General features: G+C 43.2%; 1 protein-coding gene across 3 annotated transcripts in view; it reads left to right on the top strand.

Moving 5' to 3' along the window:
- Positions 1-620: 620 nt before the first annotated feature.
- The window catches only part of slc1a3a (solute carrier family 1 member 3a), a 34702-nt gene continuing 17024 nt past the window's right edge, over positions 621-18298 (top strand). Inside the window, exons 1-3 of one of the 3 annotated variants that reach the window (XM_088628694.1) lie at positions 621-798; positions 1417-1697; positions 6053-6190. In XM_088628694.1, coding sequence (XP_088484820.1) covers positions 1517-1697; positions 6053-6190 — 319 coding nt within the window. In that variant the 5' untranslated portion in view covers positions 621-798; positions 1417-1516. Of the gene's footprint in view, positions 799-883; positions 906-1416; positions 1698-6052; positions 6191-18298 lie in introns of those variants that run through there. The other 2 variants (XM_088628695.1, XM_088628696.1) reach the window with 2 other exon arrangements.

An 18298-nucleotide genomic window follows, 5' to 3' on the forward strand; every position in this document is an offset into this window, starting at 1 on the left:
CACCGATGGGGCAACGAATTAGGGCCATTGGCGGCTTCATCGCAATTAGACAACAACTGAAACACAGTGCACCCAGTACAGTGTGTACACTCCACAGGAGCTGGATGCCTTTTTAGCGAGCGGCTGCGCACGCTGGAACAGTAGGCCTGCCTGGGGGAACAATATAAAAAAAAACATTTTCTCATTTTCTATCTTTAGTGATGCTGCAAAACGAAACAAGTTTTCAAACAACGCAGGTGGAAACTGTTTTCGTGCAAGGGGCTGGGCCCTTTTACCTGAGCGAGCAAATATGTGCTTCTCCGTTTCTTCGTCCCTCACTTCACACAACTAGCGCATTCCAGACATAGCGTCATATGAAAAATGAAATTTCCCCGCCCCCCCAAAACCCCAACTAAGGTATATTTTAACTTCCTACAGTACCATTCATCCTGGAAGTCAGTTTTGCATTCCTAATGAAACTGAACTGACAAAGCGTGAAAGCGATTTGAAAGAAAATGGGGAGAAAACAAGCCAGCCTTTTTTCCGTGCCCAGTAAACTCATTATTCCAGAAGCCGTCTGTTTCGCTGGACTTTTTTTTTTCCCAGAGTCTAGCTGGCAGCTCCTCCCTCTTCTGTGAGTAAGGATTGCGAGCGTCCTTCTCTCTCCCTCAGAGCGCCCGCAGCCTCTCCTCTTCGCCACACTCTCTCTCGCTGGCTCTCTCCGCTTTGCTCGGCTCTCTCAGTTCCCTGCCGCTGCCCTCCCTTCTCTCCGCTAACCACCCCCAGCTACCAGCAGCAAAGCCCCGTCATTTCCAACAGGTCAGTAAGCTGCCGCAGGTCTCTTTTCTGTACGGTCTGTACGCGAAACGCCAAGTTTAAATGTGCGGGACGGTCCGGTGTGCAGGCACGCTGTCTTGCTTTAGCGTGTGAGCTACGGAAGATCCTCAGTTGTCAACTTTGTTCCTAACTCGTCCGAGGACCGAGTTCTTGGACTGGAGACTCGCAGGATCTGGGAAGGCGCACTGCCTGGTGTACAATTAAGCACAGACATCAGCTGATATCTGTGGAAGAACTGTTGTAATTTGTGTGTTTGTGCTGCTGATATGTGGCTGTCTTTTACAACTAAAGCCAACGTCTAAATGCTATCAACTTCGGTTTTCAGGTGTCCTTTTCGTTTTGCCACCTTTGTGTTACATTGTTTAATTGACAAAGTATATGGACCTGTGTGGGATCATTGAGGCTGAACTCACTTGTACTTGCGGTGTATAGTGAACAGGTACTCAAGCGCACGTCTGTGCGAGAGCCCTTCAGACCTATCCAGCTTTTCCCAGGATGCTGTCTCTCCTGGGCTGGATCACCCCCAGTCCGGAATCCAGAGGCCGGACCAGAGTCCAGAGTTTTGCCGCGGTCCTGAACCGAGTCTTTCTCTCTCTCCAGCAGCGCGTTCCTGCGGGGCAGACCGGGGCACCTGGCGTTGGGCAGTGGATTGTAAGGGTTGGTTTCTGCGGGAAAAGCAGGGTCCCGTCACGGCGCACCGATGACTCAGAGCAACGGAGAGAACCCCCGCTCCCGGAGCCGGATGGAGCAGCTCCAGGAAGGCATCCGGATGCGGTCCCTCAAGGCCAAGAAAAAAGTGGAGAACATCACCCAGGACGACGTGAAGAGCTTTTTGAGAAGGAACGCCTTCGTCCTCTTCACCGTCGCCGCCGTCGTGATCGGTTAGTGGCCCTTCCTCGCTCGGTTCGACCCCCTCCCCCCCCGCCCCCCGTCCTGAGCCCGCTCCCAGCCCGAGGTCGCTGTCCCCCAGCCCACCTGGAGGGTGGCGGACCGAGGCCCCTCTCTGTCCCCGACTCCGAAACCGAAAGGGCTGAAGATCCCTTCTGGGTGGAGGTGGCCAGGGAAGAGGAGACGGGGAGCAGCTGTCTTCAGATCAGCCACCATCCAGACCGGCTGAGTGGGGTCCTAACAGGGCTGCCCACAAAATTGTTTTTTTTTTTGCTCCCTGTTCCTGTAGGTGCGCACTTCAAGACAGGGGGCGTGTTTTTTTTTATCAATTCCTACAATTCCACTCAAAGTCGCTTGATTCCAAAACCAAGCATTTTCACTGTCGCCAGATTATTTTTTTCATGCTGGGGTAGTTTGAGAAGCTCTGGTCTGTCATCAGAGGAAAGCAAGTACTGAGTCTTTGTGGGGTTTTTTCCCAGTCAAGCCTGGGATTTTGGAATTCTGCTTTCAAATCCCCAGAAAGGGTAGGCGCAGGACACATTGTTGCCCAGAGCGCTTGCTGATACAGACAAAGTAAATCGGGGTACACACAGTAGTCCTAAATACCCCTGGGTTGTGCTGGGGTTCGGTTCAGAGAAGATGATGCCTCCTGATTGTCTGCAGTCGGGTTGATTCTATAACTGAACAGGTTGGCTTTGTTGAAGAGTAGTGTGGATTTGATATGGGTGTGAATGCTCCTTGGAGATAGATTTAATTACTGCAGTACTGGCACAACCTCATTTAATTCGTACACCACTCAACCTGAATGAGCAGTTAAGAAACTTAACGACAAGAGAAATAAAAGTTAAAGAGGAGTTACTAGCTATTTTTTAAAAAATCTTGAACTTCAGGTACACATGGATTCCCATCTTTGAGATTGTTTTTAAATTGCGGTCTACAATAAAACTGGTAAGATCTCTGTCAAACCTGCAGAAATGTGCAGAGACCCTGTGAACCTGCCTGAGCTGTCAGAGATTCAGCACAGTTAGGACTACATATAACAGTCAGTCAGACCAAAGAGACTGGAGGATAAAGAAACCATGGGTACTTACACCTATTACAGCTCATTTCATTCTCTTCAGAGTTAGGAAAACACAAGAAACCACGGTTGCCAATTTGCAGACGTAAAAAAAATGAGTAATTGTTGTTGAACAATTCAGTCTTAAATTATAAGCACCTCTAAGAGAAATATACATCATGGTGTTAAGGAGTGCGTCTTAAAGCCTTCTGCTGCAATCTCATGCAAACTGGATAATGAATGCACTGGTGTAGTAGTTAAGGTGAACTGAAGCAGAATGTACAGACTTTTTCAATGCGTCGTCCCAAAGGAATGTCTTCTTAGGTGTGTCGTTATCATGTTCCCTGATGCACTTCGTATGATTCAACAGAACAGCTAGAAAACACTTAAGTAAATGTGGTTGATTTATGTTATATCCAATAAGAAACCATGCCTAGGGCGCTGTTAGTCCTTTTTTTAATTATAGAAATATCTGTGCAACCTACGTGCTTTAGCTTTTTGTTTTGTCAGAAAAAGAAAAGTGAATGTGCAGCTTTTCAGAGAAAACTAAAAGGCACCTTCAAGATTTATTCAGCAACCATGCAATGGGCCTATATAGAATATTAATATACACGAGCGTATTTCTTAATCCTATGGTGCTCTCTTCTGTGGATGTCAAAACAATATATGAGCTTTATCACGTGATTCAAGTAGGTTTAACAATGCAATACAGCCACTAAAAGACATTTTCCTGTGACACTATGTGGCCTCAAAAGATTCTCAACTGCTCTCGCTGCCCCTGGGCGACATTGACCATAAACGACGCTTTCTCCGTTGACGTTTCTCCGAAGGTCCTGGCTGACCTGCGGGACGGGTCTCGCTGGGTTAGTAACCTCTGTGCACTCTTCAGCGCCGGGTTCACCCGCGCGGCTTCTGCGCAGCCACATTCCCAGGGTCTCGCGCAGGGCCGCATCGCCTTCCGCTCCATCGCAGCGCGGGACACAGAGGCTCTTTTGTGCCGCTTCCCTGCGCGGGCGAGCACGTGGGGTTTATTTTAATAATCGGAACCAGCGGCCAGTTCCGTGCGCTGCTGCGCTTCCCCTGCTTTGAAAATCTCCAGCAAGTGTACGTTTTAGCTGAGCGCGGCTTTCGCTATCCGTGCGCCATTCACTTTCCTCTGCAGGGAAGCCCTGCGTGTTTGTGGGACGTGCCCAAACTACCTCAGTCACATCACGTTGTTTGAAACCCGGCCTCTTAATTATCCTTTAAACGCAAATATGCATCACAACATATTAGAGATAAAAGAATTATTAATTGTCCTCTGAGTTTGAGTTTTTATTAACTATAACGATGTCTCTGACTCTGTCCTTGGGATTATTGTACACTACATCGACTGTACATCCAGTCGAAAAGAATGTTTGTCTGGAATTCTCATTTATCTGCTGCTGAAAAGAAACAGTAACCATTAAAAAAAATCGCAGTAGGTCAAATTGTTGGACTGCAGGACTGACACTTTTTTCCACGTTTTTTTCCAAACTTTTATTGAACATCAAATAATACAAAAAAGGGAGAAGGGTATCCAAAAAAGATAAGTACACAAAAAAACACAAAACACCCTACCAGAGGTAATTACAAATCAGAGCACAGTAAGTTAAAAACTTTTATTTTAGTTTAGTTGTTTTTCCTTGTTATGTTGCAGGTTTTTAATGGAGTTTAAGTAATATTTCATTTGCATCTCTTAAGCATTAGACTATTTTGGTTTGTGAATGCGACATCTGACCAGTTTTAATAACAAACGTAAATGTATCTGGCAAAATATAACATAATATCAAACCCCTTGAATCTAAAACTCACATTTCATTGTTTAAAGATAAAGTTTTGCAAGGCTTTTCAAAACACCTTTGTATATATCAAGGTACCATAAAAGTCAGAGCTTCTTATTCTGTCTTATAGAACATTCATAAATTATCTTGATAATATTTGAATTTAGAAAGTGTTAGTTTAAAAGGGAAAAAACTATGAGCAATTTTTAAATGTTATTTCTTTAACCTTGTTTGTAAGATAGTATCTGGCAGGAGCTGTCCCGACTAATTTTCAGTTAATATTTTCAAACTTTGCATTCCAGACGGATATTCAGGGAGAAATGAACACGGTTTACCCAGATTCCTTATGTGGTTATCATTGCACCTTTTTTTCATTTCCACAACATCCAACAGCAGATTAGCTGTAAAATCCGGAAGGTCAATACTGACGAAGTTAAAATTACCCCTGAAAAAATTATTATTATTATTATTATTATTATTATTATTTTTAAAGTGCCTTTAAAAGTCTCGCAGAAAGTTACATGAAAAAACAGAAGAAACGTGGCATCAGAAATGTAGTAGAAGCAGACAGACATCAAATACATTTCGTCGTGTTGTGTAGAGTTCTAGAAGACATTAATTCAGACAAAATATTTTAAAAAGAACGATGTGTTCCCACCTACGCCATGTGCCAATCACATAACGCTGTATTTTGTCCTTTACAGTCTGCGTGAATTTGTCTGCTTGGCTCCTCTAACAATCCCAGGTGTTAAACCGATGCAGTGGAGGCGCCATCTAGTGATGTTTGACAGGGAGTGATATCCTCAAAAGGATTTGTCAAAAATCAGAATTTCTCGACTATATCGTTTGTATTCATACTTCGGATAACACCATAAAAAACACAATTTTCTTCCCAAACTCGCTCTACCCATAAGCACCCGCGAGTCCACGCATGAGCGTGTCGTCATTGCTAGGTCTGAGGCTGGGGCTGGGGCTCTTCTGAAGCCCCCGCGGGGATATATCCTGTAGTCACCGCGGTACCACCTCATAAATTAACCTGAAAGTGTATAAGAAACGTCACAACAAAAACAACATAAAAACAACGACGTGGCGAAGATGAAGGGGGACTTTTTTTTTCTCCCGTTTTGCATTACGAGCAGGTGCTGCTTTCACCTGGATAATCTTAGAAAATGTCCACTGCACAGCGTCTGTCTTCCTTTAGAAGCTCCGCGATCAGACGAGCACCAGAATGTTTTCAACACTCTTTATGAGCACATGGAGAGAATCCAGCAGGGTGTTTTGTCAGAAGATGAGGCACAGCCGTAGTGGAGTTGGAAGGACTCCGAGCTGCGAGCTGTGAGGGTGTGAGTGTGCTCTGGAGAAAGGCACGTCCCCAGGCCTGCTCCAGGGAATGGCCCAGCTGTGGAAATGGCGCCTCTCTGCTTTGAAAGGGGCGAAGGTTAGTCTGTGGGAAGAGAGTCACTGAGGGCGTGTGTCCTGGCTGTTGCAGGTATCATGCTGGGCTTCGCCCTGAGGCCGTACAAGATGTCGTACCGCGAGATGAAGTACTTCTCCTTCCCCGGGGAGCTGCTCATGCGCATGCTGCAGATGCTGGTCCTTCCGCTGCTGGTGTCCAGTCTCATCACAGGTAAGAGGCCACCCCGAGCTTCCCTCCACCTCCTACTACAGCCGCCTTCGAAACTCCCCGAGGGGAGAGGGGCGGCGTGGCGTTTATCGAGTCGCCGACGTTTGGAGCCTCCCTCTTTGCAAGACCCCAGAGACGACCTGTCTCCGGCCCCTCCCCTCCAAGGCAACCATGAAAAGGTCTCAGGGAGACCCACACGTGTTGCTGGAAAGAGAGAAAAAATCTTCCGATCTTCCCACCCTGGCAAGTTAACCTCCCGCGAGGAAATCAGCGTTTTTGACTTGGGGTTTATGGGTAAAGAGGCCCAGGGCCTGCGGCTGGGATCACCATGGCGATGGTTTCCTGGTAACAGAACACCCTCCATGTCAGGAGTACAGTGGGCCTCCCAGGCGCAAGGACATTTTCCATGCAAACATTCAACCCCAGTCCAATGGCCCCAAATGAATCTTGCAATAATTCCAGTATGAGGTGTTTTTAAAGGAAAACGAAACCATTCCACCATCTCTACAAACGTGACACCCTCCCAGGGATTCCAGATAGTTTGCGCTTCTGGGCTTTCATGTTTTCTCCCAGCCTGCTTCTCGACTGCCTGTTGGTGCACGTTTTTAAACAAGCCAAGGCTCCCCCTGCCAGCGACCTCCCAGAGAAAATGGAGCTCTTTGCTTTTCGTCTCATAATTGCGCATAGCTCCCAGTTCGATTTTCTTGACTGTGGTGTATGTCCAGTAAATCTGCAGTCTTTCTTCTTTGAACTAGGGCTATAAAAAGTGTTTATTTTTCTGAATTGGAGAATGCAATCTGAAACACAGCTTTTTTTGTGCAGTCTCATTGCTTTTGAACTCACCGCCAGTTGTGTTCATTTTAAGGCGGTTAAATAATAGATAAAGGCTTCTTTTGTACCACAGCACATTGTATCTCCTTAGACTTCCACAAGAAATGGCCTAAGGTATTAACAACCGATACCCTTTGAATGCAGAATGTCTCCATTTGAGGGCCACATAATTGTGTCTGTCCCACAGGCTTGTGTTCATTAAGAGAATTTACAGTCATTTTTCAGCTTGTTCATTCAAAGTTTGCTCATGAAAGGCAGCTTTGTGAAAACCTGTTTAGTTTTGCTTTGCCTTGAGGGCTATAATCGAGACACCAGAAATAACCCTCCATCTGTCCTTTCAATTAGGACGGTGAGACACTTTTTCTGTTGGGTGCTTTAAAAGGAGTGTTTTTGGACCGCAAAAATGACAGTGAATTGTGGGATGTTAATTAGCTCTGATTGTTTCGCAGTGCCAGAAAGCAGGACTGTCTAACTCTAAAGGGACTTATAATTCTGCATCACTTTTATTAAATCAAGCAGCAATGAACATGAGTCTGTCAGCTCTGTTCCCTTCACCAGTGAAAGGCTTATATAGCATTCGTGTTCCAAGGAAGCAAGCATATTCATACACAAAGCAGAAATAATTTGTTATTTTTACCTTCAGTGGTGCATTTCTTAAGGATCACTTTGTTATTTTCCTCAAATATTACTTTTCTTGTTACTTGAAAAAAGGTATGCAAACAGCTCTCTGGGACTGTGTTGTAATTCAGGACCAAACAGCCTAATGGCTCCTTCACAAAACCTTTTCAAGGGCTGATCACTAGAGAAATTTTGCACGGTGGTTTAGTTTGACTTAGTCACAGGCAAAGCAAATAAGCTTATCAATAAAGCAGTCTGATAGTGTCCTTTGACAGATGTTCTTGGATGTTAAAATCCCATGCACGGTTTTCTCAAAATGCTGCAGACCCTGCTGCTAATCATCATGTGAAACAGTTTCATGACACGTTGAGGTAAGCATGCTGGTAGGTAAGAACTGGCATTATGGTGATGCAATGCAGCAATATAAGTCCACCTCAAAAATTGTAAACTGTATGTAGCTGAACTTAGACTGCCTACGTTCGTGCACTATATTATTTGCATGGGTTTCTCCAGGTGCTCCAGTTTCCCTACACAATCTAAAGACATGCTGGCAAGGTTAACTGATGTCTCTAAATTGTCCCTGTGTGCTGCTGTGCCCATCAAAGATGTAGTCTTTCCTTGGGTGTCTGTGATGGCTTGGAGATGCCATGACCTCACTAATAATCAATGGATTTCTGATAATGGATGGAAAAGTTTAATTGATTTTTTGGGATCTCATTCTTATATTCCTTTGCATGTCTGTATATATAGTATGTAATTCACTGCTATTTTCAAACAACACCTTTTGTGTTGACCAACCTGAAAACAGTTCACACAGAGGAGACAACAAACTGCAGCAGAATCTTAAATAAGTGTAAGAATACACTGTAGACGAAGAACATTTCCATTCCTAGTTAGGAATGAAGTAAAACCTGATTAAAACCATTCAGCAAAAGAGAACAGCCACATGAAAATTCTCAGCATGCAAGGAAGGAAATAAACATTTCAATATGTAGAAAGTATAAGTATAGTGACCATGAAATGGTTATGTCTCTTATCCAAAGTGTGTGCACCAGTCTGTTAAAACGAGTCTTTCAACTTTTTGAAATTAAATTTCAATTTGTTAATTAAATTGATACAGGGTATTCCCTAGCTCCAGGCCCTGCAGGTGACAGCTTGCCACCTTCCAAACGCCATTCCACTCATGGGAGCACTCTGCACACCTGCATCTTCTACCTGCTTTCATAGCCTGGCGCGCTGTAACACTTTCTTATTTTCACAACCCGGGGGGAGGTCAGTTTCAGGGAAAGACTGCAGAGCCAGAGTGTGATGGCGCAGTTGTTTCCCAGAAGAATTCCCACAAGAAAGACATTGTAGACATCTGTCTCGGTACTCCGAAGCCCACAGGAATGGGCTGCGTTTCTCTCCATGTAAAAGAAAGACAACGCATTTGTAGTTCATGCCAGAGCTATCGAGATTGGTCTCGTTAATTTATTTCCTTTAATGTGTTGTCCTTTTGCTTATTTTTTGTTTCTCCTTTAATGTATTTGTAGAAAATCTAACAGTGACTTTATTAATCAGTTGATTGATTTTTAAATGGTACAACTAATTGCTTTTATCCTGACGATAAAATTAATAATTTGGAAGAGATACAGGTTTTGCAATTACATGTCTATTAATTTGTATTTATTAACTGTAGTACAGTCATGTGCTTGCTGACCTGAGATTTCTATGAATCGTATCTGGATATTTTGTGCAGTCATAACAGAGCAGGTATTCTGAAAATTTAACTAGCAAAGAAGGAGCTGTTTAGTTTTTCATCCAAATGTAACCAAAGTTAATAAGATATTGTGGGTCTCCATTGATCGGAAGATCAATACGTTATTAAAGAGCAAGTCAGATTCTCTATCTACAGTAGTTATAATAATACAACTACACATTACTACAGGGCTATTTATATAGATTAGTACAAGAATAAGAGAGAAGTAAATGGGTGATATTAGAAAAGGATGCTTTGACCTAAATGAAAATTTTACAATGTGTGGTTGTCTCAAAGCATGAAACATTTGTTGAAGCAGGGAAGAAAATCCAGCAATTCACCGAGCAGGTCCTGGGAAGTGGAAAATGAAAAGTAAATGGATTCACAGACAGCTGTGTTTGGACTGCTCCTGTGTGGTCAGGCTCCTTCTTTGAACTGGCAGGGCAGTTTTGCTCCAGAGGTCAAAGTTCAAAGTGACCAAACCCTGAATGCGACCTCAGAAAAACAAAAGGCGTCTCACAGAAAGAGTGAAAAGAAGATTTACTAAAGGGTTCTTTGAAATGTTTTTCTAATTGCGTTTCACAGTGATCAGATTACGCATTTCTGATCTGGGGATCATTAACTGAGGCCTTCTGATCTGTAGGAAGAAAAGAATGGTGGTTAGTCACAAGGATGTGTAGTGAAGGTAGTCGGTACGATGGGAAAATGTTTAAAGTTGAAATCTGTTTTTCTGAATAACTATGCTGTCTGAATTATATTCTCCATTGTGATTACAACATAATTATATATAATAACAATGTAATATAAATGACCAAAAGCTTTTAAATGACTGTGGCAACAACTGTCAAGGTAAGGTTTGCTGAGAGGTGTAAGAAGGAGAAAGCAGTGAAAATATGGTATTAAATAGAAAAGAATGCTCTAGACATAACAGATCGAGGAGAATAATATACAGCGAGACCCAAAATAGACTTGTCCATTATTCTGCAGGTCTCCTTATATGTGAAGTTTATATAACATTTTCCATCCATCCAAATGTATCCGTATGTATAAAGGAGACATCTTTGTCCATTCTTTGCATTTGTTTTAGTAGCTTTGGGTTTAAAATCCAAAAATCTGTGTCTGTTGGATGTTTTAACCACTTCAAAGTTTGGTCAAGTATACAACAGTATTTTAGTATGAATTGGTATACCCCTTTTTTTTCTATAATTTAGATTGTAGGATTTGATTGGTTTACTTAATTGAATAATTAGTACAGTTAACTAGGTATAAGTTTAAGTGGGAAAACTAGAACATCTGATTATTCACAAACCAAGGAGCTGTAGATTGCACAGGCTCAACAAAGTGTTTTGTAACATCTGTATCACGGACATTGCTGCTAAATGGGTAAGATTCTTCATCAGAGCAATGTTTGAGGCATGGCATTTGTGTCTTCAACACTGCCAGCTCAGCAGTGTGATGGCAGAGCTACCACATCACTGTTCTTCAGCTTCAAGGCCATCTTTGGGAACTGGCTGACTTGATAACTCAATAGAATCTAAATCTGTCTCTGAACAATGGATGGGAGATGCCGGAGACTAACCTCAGCTTTCTGATCAGTTTCTGACGACGGCGAAAGAAACAAACAGAGCTTGAACGAGCGTGCCTGAAATAGTGTGCCGTAGTCAGAGTATCACAAGGATCGGTTCTTAAACATGCCCGTGCAGGTAGGGAGAGCATTCCCTGTGAAATTTTTTACCGGTATTTTTCAGTGTCCCTTGGTTTCCAGTTTCTGGCAAGGAGACAGTCGGTTCTTTGTGCTTCGCTATTAAAATGCGGTAACTGGAGAGAGAGAGAGAGTGAAAAAAGGGTCTTGGTTCGAGACTGTCAGCTGTTACTAATCATCCCTCCATAGCCTGCTGTGAATCCCTTGCTCGCCTCTCCCTGCTGCTCTGCTTAGCACACATAAAGGAGATAAATTACCCTCTGGTGTTCCTTGAAAAAGCATATTGTTTGTGGCCTTCCATTGCAGTGAACAGTGGTCCGGGGGCGCTGCGCAAACAAACCCACAGAACGTTAACTAGGATACCTAGATGGCCCCTCTGTACAACACCGCCCTCATGGATATGAGTTACATCACTCTGCTGTCCCAGAAGATGCCCGTGTACACTATACAGCTGTACTGTATAAGGCATGTCCGGGTGAAGAGCCAGGGCAGAAAGGTCATATAATAACACCACATTCAAACCATTTTGCAAGACATCCTTAGTGATCTTTGCAGACTTGTGGAGTAGTAGAACAATCCAAGTCCTAGTCGGCTCTTGACATGATCTGGACTCTAACCCAAGTTCTCTGACTCATAGAACCCAGATTGTGCTTGGGCAAGTACATCTATTGGTTGAGGCCAGGGACACTTGTTTTTCCATTGGTTAAGCTTTGTATGTGGAGAAAATGCGTAAGGAATGTATTAATGTATTAAACATGGCAAGTGAGATCTAAGTAAAGATCATTTTGATTTTGGAATGTCTGCTATAAGTACTTTAATCCACACCGTTTCTGTTTGCCACAGTGCAAGCAGGGTTGTCTAGTCAGTCGTTCAGTCTGTGTGTTTGCATTAGCCTGAAAGAATATGGCTGTGTTGTGCAGTATCCAATTATTAGGTCTATTGGGTAGGTCTTCATTCCAATCTTTTTCTCTTCTTTATTCTGGGCTCAGGGTTTTATGTGGTCTTCCTAGACCTCCTAAATCCTTTTTTTAACTGTTATCTACTTATTTTATTTTGGACTCCCTGTTTTTCTTGTTCCTATCTTTTTTCTTGCCATCTTGTTTAGATACCAGTGAAGGAAAAAAAATGCTCTGCATGAGATTCTGCTGTTTACAAGATCAATCTTACTGGGTTTCAAGGAAGGGCCAGTAAAGGGGGCATCATTAGCACTAGACAAACTGGAAGAATTTATGGCCTTTCTTGCATTTACATGCTCTGACATTCTCGCATTATTCTACAGCTGTCTATTATCCCATGTGATTAATGTTGGTCCCCGTTTATAAACCTGTGCATTTTTCTGGAGCAATCTGACTGAAGTTCACGACACCATGGCCCCACGTGGGAGTTAGGCCCACAGCATTCCATGGCTGGACATCACAGCCTACCTGGTAGCAAGGACAAATAACCCCAGAGAGACCAGCAACTCCATACTTTAAAGCAAAAACCAGACATAACACCTCCTCCATTCTGGTCGTCTTGCTAGATTTAGTATTTTTCGGGAGTTTTACCATCTCATTGATTCTGATAAAGATCTGCTGAGCAGAAACTGGCTTAACAGGAGTACAGCACTGAGCCAAAAGGGGAATGGATCTTCAGAAATGCAATTAGAACACTTTCCCTTAGGTGAGAAAACACCTGTAGATTTCAGCATTGTGCACCTCGCCCAACTTTCACATCAACCTAACAGTAATTTATTTGATTGATTGCCTTGTAACTGTTCATATTCAATTTACAACACAAGAGAAAAAATCTAAAGTCCCACCCAAGAGAGTCTGAAAACCAGCTCTGCTTCTGAATTGCCCTTAGATAAATGTCTGTTACACACTGTGCTCAGTTCACAACAGGATTAATATGCATACTAATGGTAGAGATATCATGGGCGGTGGTCCCTGTATCTAGAGTTGGTCAGGTTTCTTGTTTGTCACTTGACAGCAGTGAGCCTTTCATAATCAACCTGAAAGCAGATGAGTGTGCCTAAGCCAGCGTCACACTAGATTGACTCAATACGACGTCTAGTCGGACAGCATGTCAAATTTAATGACTGCAGTTGCTGAATCCCACTGCCCTTTCTGTCCTAGAGCGTGTCAAATTATACGACTAGGAATCGCAGGGGGTGACGACACGATTCCCTCACCACTGTTCACCATGGTTCCAAATCTCGTAGTGCGCCGCGAAAGTACCGCGAGGTCGCCTCGTTTTGCCAGCCAATCAAGAAACACACAACAAACACGAAACGACAAACACGAAACATCGAACAGACATCTGTGCTGGCTCCAAAGTTCGACGAGCCTCTCTTCCATTTGCTCCGTCCAAAACACTCGCTTTCCTTCTTTCCTCGCAGCCGCATGGTATGCATTGTATTTCCGGTTGAGCGCTCATTGGCTGTTGGCTGTGGCAGACTCAAGGGCCCACCCCAGCGACTTGCGACTCGCTATGAGAAAATCAAACCACACTCGCTGGGCTTGTCACACTACACAACTGACGGACGCAGGTTGCGACTCTCTACAACTCGCTTTGATTTTCTTACAATTATGTACATGAAGGCTGCGACTGAAAATCCCGGGGAAAGTAGTGTAGTGTGACGCCGGCATTGCTTAACTGAATCTTTTTCATCATTGGTTTCCGTTCCTGAAAGTTCATTGTTTCACGTAACTGTGAGAGGGCAGTCAGAGGTCCCTGTGTGAACCTTCTGCCCTTTCACATTACTTATGTAACAAAACATTCAAATGAAATTGTTAACAATGTAAGAGCTGGAAAGAAGCTACAAAGACCTAATTAGGAAATGAAAGATGTCAGTTACAGTTTAATTAAGTCATCAGAAAATCAGCTGGGACAGAAACCTGAAGGAGGGTTTCGAGCACCCTTTCACTTCTGGTGTTCATGCAGACTTGAGGATTTTTCAGACCTACCCATGATTAAGAAGCTAGAAGGGGTGTATCATTATTATGCTTGTTGAACTAATTTCTGGGTTTCCCATCTTTCAGGTGTGTGGAATGTAAGGAACTAGACGTTTATAGGGAGAGTTAGGCACAAAGTAATTCCCTCTTGGGTCTGAATATTGTTAATAAGCTTCATAGACACAAAAAGGAAATATCCAATTAATAACCAGGAACACACACTTGGAGCATCATGTAAGATACCAAAGACCTTAGCGTAGAAATGAGTTAAATTAAAGGCATCACTTTATTAATTGATAATATCCATTTATATAATCAATAATAACATTTATATAATATCAGTAAGGAACATAAAGCAGGAGACAGGGGAGTCCACCAGGATCTGGAATAAGAATCACAACTCTACTTACCTTTTTCTGGGTTCAGTTGAACTCCTGGTGATTTAATTGAATTTCTGATTGAACAAAATTGTTTTCCTAGTTGGACTGGGAAGCCCTGTTCATCCCATATGCTCTCCTGCTGTTTCTGATTAGAAATGCTCTATTTCTATAGTTAAACCACTGTTAGGCTGCAGACTGTAACCCAGGACCAGGACTAGCCACCCTGCTATAAAGTAACCAAGTTTAAACTTCCAGTTTATCTGTTAATAGGGACATTTATTTTGCCACATAACTGGAGATGATGATGATGATGATTGATCATTATTATTATTTTTATTTAAATTTATTTATGTAGGCAGAGTAATCTCTTCTGAACTTAGGAGGCAGGTTGGTTCTTGAAATTGTAAACAAACTTCCATATTCTCCATTGCGGGAAATGGAAAGTTCCCAGAACATAGCGGAAAAAGATCATTCAAAGATCTTTGGCATTTGAGGAAAATACAGCTAACTGGCAGGCAAAGGTGGCACGTACGAAGCCAAGGTGTAAAGCTGGCAGGATGGTATCTTCGATGCCCCACTGACTCGAATTAAACTCCCCAGACGAAAAGGGAAACAACAAGGCAACAATACTATAGGCACCGTGCTTGCTCATAATGGTTTAATATACTTCAGCCATTGCATTGAAAATCATCCAAATAATTTCATCTGAATTAAACCGTTTGAAAATGAATGCAAAAATGGATCTGGTTTTTAATAGCAGGAGGAAAGGGCAGGTCACATCGTCTCGAGTCCTTGGTGTGCTTGTTTGCGCAGTCCAGCCTGTTAGTGTACAGGTCCTACTTAGTGACAGTTGTGTCCAGAGATGTTTAAAAAAAATGTATACAAATCCATTGGGTATTGTCCATTATGTGTTTATAAGGTTTTGGATTCAGTCCTATATGAGTCTAGTTCTCAGTACCATCGGTATTAAGGCCTTCACTAGTTTTGTGGGAAAACACAACTTCAATAAAACTAACTTTTTATCATTTGCAGGCAGTGCACAAGAATGACTCTGGCAGTATGCTTTAACACACATTGCCATTTCATTTTTTACTACAACCAGTGTCTGCCACAATATTCTTTTTAACAGTACCTTTTAAAAGGCTGCCATTGACAAGTCTGTATTGTTAAGGTCCTCTCACACTGAACTAAACATGCCTGGGCTTCTAGTTGTGTTCTGACTACAGTCTGTTGTGACATCACTAAGGCCACTTGAAATCCTGTAGAAAGCAGAGGATTGCTTTTCTCTGTTCACTCATTTTAGAAGAAGTATTCAGGCACTCAAGAAGCATGTTCAAACATTTAGCATGTCTCAGTCTGTGGGTTGCAAAGGAACAAGCAGAGGGTAATTCCATACTGAACAGTTTAAAAAGAAAGCAGAAAAGACATTCAGATTTCTGCATCTGAAATCAAACTGGACCTCGGACTTGTAATATAAGTGATAGAAACACAACGGTCGAAGAGTTCAACTCAGGTTTTTGATGGCATTTCCAACCAGCCTCCAACTCTTCTTTTAATCTGATCCCAGTTTTGCCTTTGATTTCAAACCGAAATTGATACCGAATACCTAAATAAGCTCCTAACAGCATTCTGGTAAAATGTGAGCTCTTTTGTTTTTGACAAATCAATTAAAGTGTGAAATTTTGAAAGTGAAGTTAAAGTTTAAAACTTAACATTTAGGGCTAGCATTCAACTTTAAAGTGAGAGGTTCAGCTAAGTCATTTTTAAGTAGGACTAACTTTCACAGTTGTGCAGTCTTCTTCAGGGATGTGTGTCTTCTTCACTCACCTGAAAAAAGTTCCCCCTTGGAACTTATCCTTCAGTATGTCTGCGAGTGCATGGATGTAGGCAGGTTTTGCACAGACATATTGGAAGGGCTGCCAGTGTATCAAGTAAGAACACAAGAAAGGTTATAAAGAGAGGAGGCCATTCAGACATTCAGACCATTTGGCAGTTAGTAGCTAATCGATCCCAGGAGCTCATCCAGCCATTTCTTGAATGAATACAGGGTGTCAGCAAGGCTGGATACCTTGCTCCAAAACTCCCACTACCCTTTTTTAGAAGCACATAGCAGTTGACTAGATGGCCCTCACTGGTTCAAAGAATCAGTCTGTCAAACCGCAGCAATGTGGGTCAGCCACCAGCAATGATGCATGAGGTTATATGGAAAATGTACTAGATGTCAAAGCTACTGCTGAGTTTAGACTGTGGAGACTGTAGTTTATCAGGGTGAGAAAAAACACTTCTGGTTGTGCTTTTTGCGTTGCGATATTTAAGGATGAGAAGGTTACACAGTGGCCTCTGCTGTAAAGAACGATTGGAGCTCCAAAGTCAGTGCTGTTGGAGAAGAGAATTTGAAATAGCCTTACCAGCTGACATAACTGTCTGGCTAGAGGCTCAACCTTGTATCCCCTCCTTCTGGTGTGTAAAAAAGACAGCTCTGTTTAACTCACAGACTCCAAAAGCTGCACCTCTGTTACGGTAAGGTGCACGCGTTCAGCAGAATCAGAAGGATGTTCAAATCCGATCCTCAAAGTGTCCACACAGATGTGTGTGTGCCAGGACGGGTAGCAGGCCACCTCTGAGAGATCGTATTAACCTGGTGGAAAAACCGGCGCTACAGGCAGCACACCGGGTGGCCTACAGCAGTGGGAATTAATTAAACTCCACGGTGAGTCTTCCAGTGTCATCGTGGGGAAGTGTGTGTCACAGGCAACAAGCAGCTTTCTGACAGTCGCAGATCTGGTTTTCAAAGTTACGTACTCATTTAAAACACAACATTTGAAAAATGTGTCTTTGCGGGCTAGGATACGCCAATCCTAGTGCCTTTTCTTTCCCATGACTTGTTGTCATGTGTTCTGCATTTTGCAGGTAATTTTCTGCACGTAGGAAAAAAGTATCTGCAACATGCATGAAAGCTTATGTTTTCAAAAGCAGTAGCTTACAAATAGTTATAGAGGAACTTGAGATGATTTCAAGCATGTCTGACAAGGGTAATATGTTAGCGTTATTTTCCTTAAATGCCTTCGTATTGTGTTGGTGGTGCAGTTCAGTTGTTATGCTGAAGGACTATACGGGCTCTTTAGTTCTGCTCTTGAATGGCAGAAACTTGGGCCAGGGTGCCGCGCCGCAAACCCCTCCTTCACAGAGAGAACCAAACGTTTTCTGTCTATAGCACCTTTGTCCGATAAACATTGATGTAATGGTCGACCTCTGCCCTGAAAGCTCTCCAAAAAAAGGCTTGTTATAGCTTTATTTTGGGCGCAGTGTGACTGGTTTTTCAATCGTTTAGGGGGGAAAAAAGGCAGGGGGAGGCGGTGGTGTTGCAGAGTAGGGTGGATGGGGGGGGGGGGTCTGGGTCAGATATTTTTTTCATCTTGTTTTTTTTTTAAAAGGCTGCCCCCCCCCCCTCCCCCCTGAAACGTAATGTCTTTAGTCTCCGGGAGGGATGGCCAGCGCTTCGCTTGCCGTTGCCACGGCGACGGGGGAGCGATCTTGTTGTGGAGGATGGCAGCGCGACAAGTTTCCCAGGCCCATCGGGGGCAGGCGGGAGGAACGCGGAGCGGGCACGGCTGGCATCGGCGCTGTGAGATCAGCGCGGGATTAAAGGAGCACATACATCCCGCCCGGACAATGAGCGCTTTGCTGGAGCGATGTGAATGGGGATAATGCCCCCATAATGGCCAGCGACACCTTGGAAATACAGAGCTAACTTTATTGCTTCTCAATTTAGGTCATTGTCAGAGGCGCTTCTCCTTGCGCTGGGGGTTCTTTTTTAACTCTTCATCAGTGTGACGCTCACGATTTAAAAGAATAATGTATTTCGCCATAATGATTTATCACCCATTTTTAGAAACTGAAGATTTG

The sequence above is a fragment of the Lepisosteus platostomus genome, chromosome 4 (genome assembly GCF_059453375.1).
Source record: "Lepisosteus platostomus isolate fLepPlt1 chromosome 4, fLepPlt1.hap1, whole genome shotgun sequence".
Lineage (NCBI taxonomy): Eukaryota > Metazoa > Chordata > Actinopteri > Semionotiformes > Lepisosteidae > Lepisosteus > Lepisosteus platostomus.